Source organism: Indicator indicator, chromosome 13, assembly GCF_027791375.1.
Source record: "Indicator indicator isolate 239-I01 chromosome 13, UM_Iind_1.1, whole genome shotgun sequence".
In the NCBI taxonomy this organism is placed as follows: Eukaryota; Metazoa; Chordata; class Aves; order Piciformes; family Indicatoridae; genus Indicator; species Indicator indicator.
Window position 1 is genome coordinate 19,269,864 of NC_072022.1, and position 12,132 is coordinate 19,281,995.

Sequence of the window (12,132 nt, forward strand, 5' to 3'; positions counted from 1 at the left end):
CAAGAGAGATTTCAAAGAGGATTGCTGCTTGCTCTCTGGCTGCTTGGGAAATAGTCCATCAAGAGCAGTAGAGAGTTGCTGTTATTACTCACAAAGGCTGATTCCTGCACTGCAGATGATGCTTTTAATGGTTGGTTTTTTTGCTGTGATCACTCTCTGTGTAGATGTGATTGCACTTTTACCTGCTTCTAGAGAACCTGTCTAGGTTAAATATGACACCAATCTGGGATGTTTTCAACTACATACCTGGAAGTTTTGGATTTTAGGGGAGGTTGTTTTATTCCTCCTCCCTGGAGTTTCAGACTAAACTAGGTCTTACTAAAGATGTAGACATCTTTTGCAGCTGTAGCAATCCATCAGTTCTAGCAGTTAACTACAGGTTCTTTTTAAGCAAAATTTGAGTAACAAAAGGGAAATAAGAGCAGTTAGAGCTAGTGGTGGGGAGCGGGGAGGAGCCAAATTACTGTAAGTATCATGGAAGTATTTTTAATACTCTCTCCTGGAACTCTCTGGCAGTGTTACGTTAGGCTCTGTTTCGAGCTTGCATGTGTTTTAAATTAAATACACATAAATAAATGTTGGAAGGACATGTTTTCTGTAGTACTTTCTGTTCTTCAGATGAAAAAAACGTAAGTCCTTTGCTCTTCATAATTTTAGGGTGTAACTGAAGAGTTTTGAAAACATTAAAAATGAAAACAAACTCCAGCTGAAAATTTTGCTGTAAATGGAAACAAAAAAGCAACCAACCAAAGAAACAAAAAAGGTGATCTGTCTGCTCACTGTAAGAACTCCACTGCTTTGGGGAAATCTGATGTCCCTTTCCAAAGTGATATGATCTGAAACTGTTGGAAGCTCCTGATTTCCCACATGACAGACTGTGGTTGCCTTTATGGATTGTGAGGAGCGCCTCTTGCTATGAATTCTGTGCTCTGATGGAAGGCTTGAGCATGTTTGAGGGAGTGCAGATTGCACCTGTAATGTTATGCCATTAGGCCAATGAAATTATTTTGAGCTACGCTAAACTGCAAATGTGTGCAGCTCTAGACAGTACTCTTGTCTCTGCTGTCTCTTAAACACTTGCTATTATTTTCAAGTGAAGTAGCTATTCTATTTCTGTGTTTTCTTCTACTTTGTATGAAATACCCTGGACGAGGGAAGGCTTACAGTGAAGTTCCACTGGTTGTAAAAAAAGGAATTTTGTTCATGTCAGTTAAAGGGATGTTCCAGGCACTTTCTGTCCTGCTTTGCTCATGATCATTGATGTGGTATTGTCCTGTTTTGGTTAAATCCCCTCATTCTCTTAGTATGAAAAGAATAAAGGGCAATTTTCTGTGACAAATCTGATAATACCAGGCTTATGTGTATGTAAGAGTAACAGAGATGAAATTCAGATTGGAAAGAGATTCTGCCCAGCACTATGGTAAAATCACAAAGGGATAATTTCAGCAATCATCTCAGCAGAGGAACTTATTTGTGGGAGGCAATGCAGTGAGCTATGTACTGTTGTGTTTACACAGATTGTAGATAGATTTGATTTAAAACCAGCAAGCTTGTATCCCCACCCCACTGATTTCATCACAGAGCATCAACCTAGAGAGTGCTCTGTCTTGCCAGAGTGAATGTTAAAATAGTGTTTGTGCAGAGATGCTTTTCTTATTAAAATGTTCTGTGAAGAGACTGAAGATGATGAGAACTGAAGTCAGATACTCAAACTGATTTAACTTTATTTATTTCCCTCTTCATGGAAGGCTACAGCTGTGCATTAGTCATTTATGATGGACTGAAATTGTGGTTGCCACCATAGGATTGAGGTTAAAGTAGAGGAGACTTTGGAGGGGAGGAATTAATATAAATTTATAACATGTTGCTTGCATAAATAACAGAAAACAATAGTATTTATACCCTCCTATAGCACATTTACCTAGAATAATACATAGAGTAATAACTATGATATGGACATGGCTGCCGTTCCACTATACATAGCTGACTTGTTCTTCTGTTTTATCAACTTCATTCTCTGTGAGCAGCAATGTGTCCAGCAGAATGGCTGACGATGCTTGGATGGGTGAGCTCCTCAGCCTCATTGGGCTCTGGTACATAATGGGGTTAATTCCATTTCTCATCCCATGCATGACAAAGAGCTTGGAGTTTTCTGCCACAGAGCTTCTGAAAGAGATCCTGCTGGAGCGCTTCCGAAGGGCCCTGATGGGCTTTGTGGTTCGATAGTTACAAGTCATATACCTGCTGAAAGCCTCCCTGAATGTTTTGTTGAAAAGTGTATAGACAAGAGGGTTCACTCCTGAGGACACATATCCTATCCAAACAAATATCTCCATAAGCTTTTGAAAAACCTCCTGGTCACAGGAGTTGCACAGAACCGAACTTATGTTTGTAATGAAGAATGGGCACCACATCAACAAGAAAAGAAAGAATACAATCCCCAGAACTTTTGAGGCCCTTTGTTCATTGGTTATGGTTTGCATGGACTTCCTTCCTATGGTAGACGTTCTGCAGATAGGCATGTCACTGGACAAAGTCTTGTCCTTTTTGGAGCCATTTAGCATGGCCACTTTTTCAGGCGAGGAGGCAGGAGTTGTGTCGCGCTGAAATACGGTGGACACTGTTGACCAAGTGAAACGCTGAGGTGGTTTGTTGATCAAGTAGGCCTTCTTGCGGAGCACTTGGATTGTCAGGAGATAAGTGACTATCATGATGGCGAGGGGAATGAAGAACGCAGCCACTGATCCGTACAGAATGAAGTCGTGAAAACGATCAGGCGTCAGGACACAGGTGATGTTTTTAGAGTTGCCATTTCCGTCTTCAATGCCTCTGATAGGGATTGGAATAGCAATGCCTACAGGAGAAAAACCAAGTACTTTAGCATGTGATAATTGGTTGCAATCCCTTTTTTGGGCCTGAAGCCCAAAATTGTCTCTAAAAGAAGGTAGTTCCTGAGCTCAAGAGCAAGCACGGGGTGACAGAGAGAATATATATTGTTGAGAGCTTTATGTGGGTAATAGAGCAAATAGTACTTTGTCAGACTTGGCAAGCTGAGCTTTAACAGAGGGCACTTTCTAAGGAGCCTGAGCCTAACCCATAGCATTTGAGGAAGCAACAGGAAGTTGCCAACTTCTCAAGAGTAAAACACATGAATTACTTTAACTCGGGTTCTTAGAGTTGTTACAGCTTTTCCTCCAGTGAAATGTGTTTCCCTGATGTCATCTGCCTTTTTTTTTTTTCTTTTTGTCTTTCCCCTGAGGTAACCTTTGCACTTTTTGAAGGACAGTTCTGTAAATACATAAGACTTGTCTTTCCCTCTTATCTTAACCACATCAAATGACTGGACACAGACAGCTGATTTTTTTTCACCCTGCTTGACTCTTTTGTATATACAAGTAGTTAAATAGAAGCCAGAATTATGCAGTGTGTGTTTGAGATGGATTTGTTGTTTAAAGTCTCTTGCATATTTAAGAGTGTTTAAATGAGGCAAGCTAGCTCTGTAATTCACCACTCGTTTAAAAAAAAATGTTAGCAATCTTGTCTTTTAAATGAATTTTTTATAACCACTAAATTACAGTCAGCACTTTATTTGCCAGCAGTCTGACATTACAACAAAAACATCAGGTTCCTTGCTGTCTGGTTAAAGTTATTTGTGCTATATTTCCTGATAGCACTTAATGAGATCTAGGGATTTACTCTATTCCTCTTACTGAAGTTGGTTGAAGGCAGCAAGAGCAAAATGGTTTACCCTTCAGCAGCTTGATCCCTTTCTTAATGAGAAGCACACTTTCAGATACAGCAGACACTTAAAATGAGGATTGGACCAAATTAACCTTTGATTTGGAGAATGCTGGCTCGGCTGCAGAGTACTTTTGTGTTGGATAAAACAGAAATGAAAAAGTACAGCACTGATTAATAACAATAAATTGGCCATTACAAGGTCAACTTGTGTCTTCTCATGCTAACAGTTTCCCTTTTTTGTGATAAAATAGAGATACCATCTTTTCTCCTGTCATCACAGCTCGTTTTAAGTTGGAATTTTGGGGGTTAGGTGTGTATGCCTCAACCGAGAAGGTTGATGTACCCATTCTCCCATTCTCCTATGCTCCTCATTGGTCTTAATAATTCACAATAATTCTATTATTTCTCTTTCACACAGAGCTTGATGCGTATGTCTGCCTGCAGTGCACATGCCATTGTTTAAATGTTGTCATCTCCTTAGCTCATTTAACAGATTATTTTTTTCTTAAAGACAGGTGGGGTGCCAATAGAGTAAAAGTTCTGTATTAGCATCCTTTATATACACTTTCCAGGGTTTGTTGTTGGGCTTTTTTGCTTAGCAGTTAGCCTTTCTATATGCTATATTGTGAAGGCATCTTAGTCTACAGTGTGATTTTTACCAGCCACTCATTTGTCTTTCAGTCTTTGATATAGGTAATTAACCTTTTTTTAACTGGCTTCATGGGACAATTGCAAGGCACAGATTGTAGCAGCATCTACTCAAAGTTTAAATTGTTTGGGACAGAATATGAAGTCTTGCTTTGCTAGAAGACATGCTATGCATACAGATAGGATCTTCTGATTTTTGGACTTTTAAGACCATGAGGAAGAGTGATGATTATCCCTACTCAATCCTTCCCTTTCTGGTAAACCTGATAAGGAGCAGCAGTTCAGGCAGATTTTGATGATGTAGTTATGCATGATCCAGGTCAGCCCAGCGTGTTAGGTTCTGCTAATCAATAGTGCTTGGCCAAATTATCCATTTGCCCAGATTTCACCTATTGTTTTGGACATGAAAAGGTTCTGCATTCCTTTCCCAGTCTCCAAGTCTCACATACCTATTGAAATGAGCCAAACTACGGTGATTTTGATGATTGTTGTAGCCCATGAATTGTACTGACTAGCCTGGATTGGCTTTTTAATCGCAATGTAGCGGTCTAGGGAGATGGCACAGAGATGCATGATGGAAGCAGTGGAAAACAGGACATCAAGGAACAGCCAAATAGGACACAAGGCAGTTGGTAAAGGCCAGGCATTATCTGAAAGAGAACAGAATAATCATTAGAATCTGAGCTTTCTGAGAGTTTTCATTGTGTGGCATTTCTCTTGGCATCAATACCTTTGAGAAGTTCATGGTACTATAGGAACTGAGCTTTGCTACTGCCCCAGCTGGATTCTGTCTTACAGTCTTTCAGTCTGCTCCTAACTGGCCTGGTTACTGCCATCATACTGATCAGGCTGCTTGTGCATTAAAAGCCTTTCCCTGTCTTTTTGTCTTTGTCCAAGGACTCTGGATAAAAGCTGAAAAAAATGGTCCGTGACTGTACTGGGTCCTTACATGCTGCTGTTAAATGATTAATTTCAGCTATATCTCCTTGATAGTCCTATGATTCGAGGGTCATAACCGGTGCATTAATCAATCATTGCAGAACTAAGATTGAATCTTTGTGGTGATCTTGAAGAATCTAGTTCACAGAGTTCAAAATTGACTTCACTGTGTCATGAGTGGGTACAGTTGAGGACAATTGTGGCCAAGCAAGGCCCTTCTGATTCAGTAAAGATTTTATAAAAACTAAAGGTCTGTCATGCATGTTTTTAAGAGCAGTGTCTTGGATTTCAAATCTGGCATCCTGTTTCTTACAGTGAATATAGGATCCATCAACTGCATCGTATCCAAGATAAAGGTTTTGTAGCATTCAGCTTTGCAAAAAGTGCATATTTTTGAGAGCTGAATCTCTATCTCTATCAATGTCCATAGTACAGAGTGTTTGGAATTAACTTTAATAAAGCTGTTTGGTTTTTTTCTTAACTGCCTTTTTTCACTCCTAAGTAGTTTGTATCACGGTCCAGTGCTAGAAGTGTTCAGTTTGGGGTGTACCTTGCTGTGATGTGTGTCTGTAAGAATGTTCTGTAGTCCTAGGCAAGAACACATGAACACAGAAATTGAACTGATAAATATATTCTGTCTATAAATCTCAGCTGTACTCAGTCAGCAGGCACATAAATAGTAGTACCAGAGGAATCAGTTCTTCTTTGAATGATGATTATGGAAAAAACCCAAAATGTTTCTAAGAAATCAGATTGTTTTTAATCTCTGTGTGCTGAGAATGCTAAATGAACTGGGCTGTTGTAAGCTATGCCCAGTCTTATCAATGTGGGCACTTTGCAGTAGTTTGAGATTAAAACGTGTTTTCATAACGTGACTGATGAAGGGAATTGATATGGTGCTGCCTGGAATTATAACCTCTAGAGGATGATAAATTTGATAAAGTCAGCCACAGCACATAGTTGTCTGCACTCTTACCTATGTTGAGAAACCTTGCTCCATCCATTGCCAGCGATGGATGGAGCCCTGAACCAAACCTCACCCATTCCCAAAGCAGTGGACACCAGGTGAGGATGATGTAGGCAGTGAGGCAGAAAGGAAAGAGGAGGTCTGTTCAAAGCATTAACCAGTAAATTTTATCATCTAGCTGCATATTTCCTAAAATAGATATAATTGAAATTAGGCTTAAAAAAATTACTCTCTCAGGCAGGTATGAGAAAGTTATAATTAGTATATTATGAAATGCTTTTTTGTATTTAATTTTGCTATCTACACTTTCAGCTGGCAGTAAGGTGTGGTACCTTTCTGAAGGAAAAAAAAAATAATGTCTTGTGGCTCGTGTAACAGTTTTAAAGGGGACAAAAAAAGGGGCAAGGAAAAAAGAAAGAAGTTACGTGAAGGGCTCTAAATATTTTTGCTCGCCCCAGAAAATTTAAGACTACTACTTTAGATTCTGTGATGAAGGATTAGTTCAGATAAAATGTGAACAATAGAAAATATCTTCTGCATCTTGAAGGATGGTACATAACACAGCTGCATTTCAAGCGAGCAGCTAATACTTCTGTTGGAGAGTACTTATGTGCCACTCCCTGGATTATAACTGCTTTGCTTTCTGGAGAAGTGCAGTGTAATAAATTCTTTCTTTTTTTTCTTTTCTTTTTTTTTTCTCCTTAACTTGATTTGCTCTTTGCAGAAGAATACCCTTGAATATTTTGAAACAAAAAAGCTCTTTTCCTTCTTTTAAATATAGATACATTTGAACAGCTATCTGATATAAAGCAACCTTGTTGTTTTTATGAGTTGTAAGAGCTTTTGTTAGTTGATAACTGCAACTGGACAGAGAAAGCTTTGTTGTTAATTTTTGTCTTGGTTTGGAGTGGGTGCAGGCATTCACGATTATGGCATTATATACTGTTGTGTGTATGAGACGATTCAGAGTAGGCTTTAAACACAGTAGCTGATAAGAACTGAAGACTATGGTTATTATTTAAACAAAATAAAAATTGTGAAACTGATAGCTGAAAGTCCAAAAGAGTCAGGCAGTTGTCTATGATTTATACTGTGGTGTATTTTGCTTTTACTTACTTTGATTTGTTGGTTACACCTGCGTTAGAAACTCTGTTCCTAGTGTTTGAGGGACTGCTCTTAAGAGGAGTAAGATGAGCTTTTACCACAACTGTCTACCCTGGATTAATCTTTATTTAAGAAAAGTTTTATTTATAGGAAATACCTTGGAAATGTGTAATCCTTAAAACAAAGTGCAGAGTTGCTCTTGATAGAAGCCAAAGAGGTTTTGTGAAAGCTTGGGAGAAAGCACTGCTTGTGTACATGCTGTAAGCATGATTGAGAGAGATCTTTAAATAGACTTCTGCTATAAGGGTTGCTGAAATGTGTTGCCTGTAAAGGATTTTGTTCCTGTTAGGTAAGGATGATTTTTACTGAGATGAAAGATATTTTCAGTCACTAGCTGCTGGGTTAAGCCTAGGCTTCAGTCTTCAAACTGGTGTGAATGCATCTGTAGCCTGTGTGTGTGGTGTGCACTCTCATGTCAGTGTTCAGCTCTGTGGACACTGCCTTGGTGTTTGTCCCCCGTTGCCGCCTGCCTTTATTTCTCCACTACAATTATACCTTCAACAGTAGTTCTTCACCATGATGTAGGTTTTTTTTAATTGAGCCAAAATAATTTTAGGGTTTCTTAAAAGAAAATAAGGATTGCTTTGCAAAGTATAAATCTTGCTTTCGTAAATCTAAAGACAGCGAGATTTTGGTTGGTAGCCCTCATTTAAAGCAGTTTCTTCTGGTGGATTGCACAAGCAAGAAGGGAAGATTTGCTGTGGTTCATTTTCAGTGATGGGAGAAGATTAAGATGGAGATTATTTGTGATAGATTTTTCAAATACTGGTTTGGAGCCCAGGACGATCAGCATTACCTTCTGTTTTGTAAGTGGATAAATATCAGGAATAGAGAACGTATTTTAAAAGATGCTATGCGCCCTGTGTCCAGGTAACCCATTGCCCTTGAAGATGTGGGTAGCAGAATCCTTCCTGCTGCATGGGCTTTGCCAATGAGAGGATGTCTCAAGTTTGTTATTTCACTGTCTGATGAGTAGCAATGTTTTTGCTTTCCTTCAGTACTTCTGAGTGTTAGAAATCAGAACAATGCTTTTGAAATCTAGGTTGCAGAGGTTGCAATTATTTCCTACCATGCCTTCCTTTTTTGGAAGAAATGAGGAGAATTTAGCAAGCCATAAAAGCAATGAACTGTTTATATATTCCGACACTCACACTCCTAAATTAAAATTGCAGTGCATGTTTGTACCAGAGTACATGTTGGTCATGCTGCAAGTTACAGATGTACTTATTTATTTTTAGAAGGGGCAGTTCTTTTGTTATATGAAGCCCAGTATCTCTGGTAGGTTTTGAATTTGAACATTATTTGTGACATTAGTTTTTACAGTCAGGATCATTTAAAGTACTGCACTTCAGTTCACACATCTTCCCTCAGATGTCCTCCATATAATTAGATATCAGTCCCAAATCGGAAGCATAATATTTATGTTCTGTATCTAGAAGCTGCACCCAGCTATTTCATTATTATGGAAACATTCCTGTGTGGAAGTGCCAGGAGGCTGGATTTAATTTGCTCTCTGGCTAGCAATGATTTTTCTATGTTCAAGCAGTTGCCTGGCTAATGTAGCTTCAAGATTTAGACTTGTTATGTATTTAAATGCCTGTTCTATCACCATTCCAGTAACTCCTCATGGTTTGCTCATGCTTTGAACTTCTAATAAACACCTCAGCATCTTCTCCCAGTCGGTGAAGAAGCAAAGCAGTTTTTCTGGTTGGCTGCCAAAGAGAGATTTCCATGCAAGACAACTCAGTTGCAATCTTACTGAGTTAATTATAAGTAATTTTGCTACTTTCTTGTAAATTTCCTACAGGATGAAAGATACTTCTGTTTGAGTTTTTAAATTAAGATTCCTAGCGTGCTTTAAAACTGTAGTCAGCAGGACTTAGCACTGAATTAATTGAGAGATTAAGGAGCAATAGTCTCTTTATAAAGTTAAAAAGAAAAGATTTCATAGTCTAGCAAAATGAAAATAGTAAAATAATCCAAACTAAAATCTCCATCACCACCAAAAAACAATGCCACAAAATCCACAACTTCTCTTCCCTTTGATTACTAGTGCAATACTAGTGCTTTTTATGGTTAGTAGTTTTATTTTTCTTGAGACCTTTCACAGGAGCTAAGCAGTTAAAGTATGAATGTAAATAATGTAAATATGTATATATATACACACACACATGTCTCTTTCTTGCCTCTGCACACACACGTGCAAATACATGACATTGCAAGGTTTTTATGTAAATGACTATGGATTTTTCCAGATGGAAATCTTTGTCCTGGTCATGTACATTCATTCTTTCTGGAAACTGTTGCTTGAAAAAAACTATTTTAGAGTCTCAGCACTGAATTCAGTTGTCCAATGCCTACTACTTTTTTTTTTTAGTGAACAGCAGCCTGTAATACAGAGAAACTCAGGGTATTTAGTGAATAAATACATTTGTTAATAAAGTGATACCAGTCTTCTGCAGCAAACAAAAACTACTGATGGCTTTGCTGAAATAAAGTTTATGATTTTATTTGCTTGTTGCTCAGGCAACTCTTAGACATCTAACACAGACAAATGCACTCCTGCAGCCTTTCATTATCTAGGGCCCAGTGGTATCTGTACCTTAAAGATAATTGGGTAAATCAGTAATTTTGTTGAAAAACCCATCTCACTAATTTTTTTTCCATTTCTATGGTACAGAAATAGATTGTTTAAAATACATTCTTAAAGAAACGTAGGAGTAAGAGAGACTTTCCTACGGAGCTGCCTGTGATAAGTTGTCAAAAGTAATATCTGAAATAAAGCTGGGCAAGACAGAATATGAAAATGTCATGCTTGTTCTATAATGACAGCCGAGAAGGAACATGTCACACCCAATATGTGTTCCTGTAAAAAAATGCCTATTTCATTCCATATGAACCAGACTAAATGATAAGTCTTAAATACTAGGTACATGAGGTGAGGTTTCCTTGGTTTGACAGATGAGTCGATTCTTTGGGACACTTTATGTATGTTCCACTTTCTCCAGGGTAGGGGAAAATGGGTTGAAACTGATATTGGTAAAGTTCGTTGTCACTGATAATGCCAGGGACCGTCTCTGACTGCTCACGGAGCTTGGAATCAATACTAAAGTAAAATCAGGTGCCTGACTCCTAGAAAGTTCAAAACCTCTTCAGTACCTCTGTACTGAACAGATACCTAGTCTGCATTTCAAATATTTAAAGAGAAGACTACGTGCAATTAGTAATACCCAGTAGAACAGGTATCGACATTGTGCTGGTGTTGTTAAAAATACTACATGGTACAAAATGTAATTTTTCGTGTCCAGCTTGAATTTAATATCAGTTGTAGGTCTCAGGTGACTTTTGAATGGTTTGCTTCAAAGGGAAGAATACCCACAGTGGGTATGTGCCCCATAAAGATATTAAGCTGTATTAAGGTGAGAGAGAAAAGATTTAGCAGCCCTCATCCGAGTGATTTTTAAAATTGTAATGGTGGAAAGCAAGCAGTTTTTCTGTTTAATTTAGATGTCCCCAAATTGTACCCCATATGCTAGCCTGATGAGACAAACACATTGTACTTACCAAATAATACTAAGAGAAGGCCAATTGGCATCACAAACAGACCCACGAGCAAATCTGCCACAGCCAAGGACATCAAAAAGTAGTTGGTAGCATATTGCAATTTTTTCTCCAGAGACACTGCCAGTATGACCAGTATGTTCCCCCCAATGGTGGGGATTATCACCAGGAAGATCAGTAAAGCTGCCCAGCGCACTTTGTTTCCTTGTTCGTCACTTGGGTAGTCCTGCTTGGGTTCTCCTGTTAGTGAGAGAGGCGGCAAAGATCCATTGCTATCTCCAGACCCGTTCAAGAAATGTAAAGAAAGGGACATTTTTGTGTCCAGCAGAATCTATTCAGGAGCTGTATTTTGTCTGGGAATTGTGTATCGGGTAAGAGTTCACTGTTCCACTCTGGTCCAGGATGGTCCTGAAGAAAGGCCAGCATGGTCAGTATGGTAAACTGGTCATCTGCTATTTTGAGATACTGAAACCATGTCTGAGCTGCTATCCAATTTTTTTTTTAATCCTGTCTTTTGCTGGGTGGGTGCAATTAGGTCTTAAAAATGAAATTCTTGTCTTGTGTCCATCTCTGGTTGGTAGGGTTCAGTAGTCAGGTCTCCCCTTCGGAGTGTGGCACAGGTTTCAGAAGATTATAGCAGACAGTTCGGTAGCTGTAAAAAGTAAGCAGTGCATTAGCTTCTTCTAATTTTTTTTTTTCTTTCTAGAGCAGTAAAAAGTGATAGCTAATTCAGATGCAGAAGGGTTCCTTTTAGATGGAGCATATGTAGATTTGCTCTTTGTAAGTACAAACTGATGCAAAGGCAGATGCTCACATTGTGTATATGCAACTCCTCCTCTCCCGGGTGTCCAGTCCCCAGCAGCGTGTACGTAGGCAGGCAGCAGTTCCCATGTTTCCCCTTATTAAGAATCCTGTTTCACCGCAGAGGGTCACCCCCAAAATATCTTCAGAAATGATGTATGAGGTTTCCGTTTTAATGTCTGCAGTTCCTAATTTATCAGGTGAGGGTCAGGAAACTGTAGACAATAAAACACTGGTGACAGTCTCAAGGGGACGGTAAAGATTTGTGGAACTGAGACATCCAAATTTACCCACTGCTTGGAGGGGGGGGT

At 38.9% G+C, this 12,132-nt stretch overlaps 2 protein-coding genes across 2 annotated transcripts in view; one reads left to right on the forward strand and one right to left on the reverse strand.

Annotated features, from left to right (window-relative positions):
* Positions 1-12,132, forward strand: part of PSMD1 (proteasome 26S subunit, non-ATPase 1) — a 74,195-nt gene that overhangs the window by 28,462 nt on the left and 33,601 nt on the right. The window lies entirely within an intron of this gene.
* Positions 1,974-11,333, reverse strand: HTR2B (5-hydroxytryptamine receptor 2B). The gene is made up of 3 exons (XM_054386268.1): positions 11,024-11,333; positions 4,839-5,039; positions 1,974-2,854 (listed from the first exon to the last, which is right to left on the reverse strand). The coding sequence occupies exons 1-3, from the start codon at positions 11,331-11,333 to the stop codon at positions 1,974-1,976; spliced, it is 1,392 nt and encodes a 463-aa protein (XP_054242243.1).

What these genes read in the sequence shown, in the direction of transcription:
- HTR2B (XM_054386268.1), bottom strand. Translation starts at nt 11,333, where the DNA reads ATGTCCCTTTCTTTACATTTCTTGAACGGGTCTGGAGATAGCAATGGA. An exon ending in CCTTCTCTTAGTATTATTTG is followed by an intron (nt 5,040 to 11,023) that starts GTAAGTACAATG and finishes GTTCTCTTTCAG; the next exon opens with ATAATGCCTGGCCTTTACCA. An exon ending in AGTTTGGCTCATTTCAATAG is followed by an intron (nt 2,855 to 4,838) that starts GTATGTGAGACT and finishes TTTCTCCTGTAG; the next exon opens with GCATTGCTATTCCAATCCCT.